Genomic DNA, 1517 nt, shown 5'->3' on the forward strand with positions numbered 1-1517 from the left:
TTTTTGACAAACTACTCACTTTATTTGCCCAACTATGTGAATGCACAAAAGTGTACAAACCCCCCACGTTTAACTAAAAAGCGAAAAATGAAGGCTCGAAAGATCAATCAAGCTGAGAAAGAAACCTAAAATGGGAAAAGGAATAATCCAAGTAGTAAAACAATTTAAAACACAGTCAACGAGCGCCGGCACAAAACAGCTTAAATTGCCGAATAAATTGAGCCGCTGATAAAGTCGAGAAAAGCCGAAAACCGATGTTTTACTAGTCGTTCAGGTACTTTCATCCAAAGCTTCTGAGCCTTTCCGATTAAACACACTTTCGACGAATTAAAGCCCAGAAAACAGCGGAGAGTAATCAATAAATGCATCTGTAACGCCCAGATCGAATAGCAATAAAACAATTAGTGCAATTAATACAGAACAAGAAAACGGGCAAATAAAAGCACGTAAAATTAAAGAAGTTAAACACGTTTACCTCGATAATACTTTTAAAGTATCGCTCCCCTCGGGCCCAGCTACCCAAATCAATAGTTACTCCGAGGTCAGTAGTCGGGTCTGAAAAATAAATGTAGCCGAAGATAAGTTGATCCATTGATTGATTGATTGACTAATTGATTGATTGCTACCTATGCATGCTTCAGTGCCCAAACGGAACAAATCCTTATCGTCACTTGAAGCAAAGTCTAACAGCGACGCTGAAGTGATAAAGTCTGTGTACCAATGGACAGCTATGCCATCAGCATATGCCAGTACGTCGCTATCACTGATTACTTGCTGGAAAAAGTGCGAATTTTCAAATAATTAAATAGACTAAGACTGAAACATACGTATTTTAAGAGTGGCAATAAAAGCCGCTGGTCATCATGCACCATGATTTTCAAATCGCTGTAACTGGAGTTGCGAATTGTCGGTCCAAATGAGTTTTTAATCCAGTTTACCTGTAAATGTACAAAATGTATTGAGCCTAATACAACGGAAATTTCAGGTTTGGTTTGAGGATTTTCGGATTTTTTAAATTTTTCTGGTGCATAAATATTCTGTTTTCACAAACAGACGATGCAAGTTTTCCAGCTTTTAAGACACAGCTATACCCTTACCATTTCAGATGAAGTGAAGCCATTATTCGGTACACTGGTACCAAACAGCCCATCTACAGGTTCGTTTTGCGTGGTCACGCCCCAAAATGTGACGTTGTTTTCCAGATAGGCATCAAAGAACTTCAAGTAGTACTCAGCCCAGAGATCATAGTAGGAGCTCTCGACTCTACCAAATCCATTGTACCTGGAAGTTTTTCGCGTTTAAAATCAACTGATTTTTGGCTGAACTGCCCTGGAAACCCTTCAAACTAACACAAAAACTCTTCTAATACAGTCGTTAAAATTGTCCTTATCCAACCGCCAGCAACTTAAAGTGATTCGTCTGGGACCCGGAGTTTGAATGTAAACTTTCACGATGCGCTAAAGTTCATCACCAATCCGAACCAGTTTTAGTTGTAGAAAAGAGCACTGGCTTCACGA

At 39.3% G+C, this 1517-nt stretch overlaps 1 protein-coding gene across 1 annotated transcript; it reads right to left on the bottom strand.

Annotated features, from left to right (window-relative positions):
* Positions 1–340: 340 nt before the first annotated feature.
* On the bottom strand, positions 341–1298 carry LOC125503147 (putative glucosylceramidase 4). Its single transcript, XM_048663129.1, has 4 exons — positions 1098–1298; positions 828–938; positions 627–774; positions 341–555 (listed from the first exon to the last, which is right to left on the bottom strand). The coding sequence occupies exons 1-4, from the start codon at positions 1098–1100 to the stop codon at positions 356–358; spliced, it is 462 nt and encodes a 153-aa protein (XP_048519086.1). The 5' UTR covers positions 1101–1298; the 3' UTR covers positions 341–355.
* Between the last annotated feature and the right edge of the window lie 219 nt (positions 1299–1517).

This window comes from Dendroctonus ponderosae, unplaced genomic scaffold, assembly GCF_020466585.1.
Source record: "Dendroctonus ponderosae isolate FM_Combo_2020 unplaced genomic scaffold, Dpon_F_20191213v2 Dpon_F_20191213_1229, whole genome shotgun sequence".
In the NCBI taxonomy this organism is placed as follows: domain Eukaryota; kingdom Metazoa; phylum Arthropoda; class Insecta; order Coleoptera; family Curculionidae; genus Dendroctonus; species Dendroctonus ponderosae.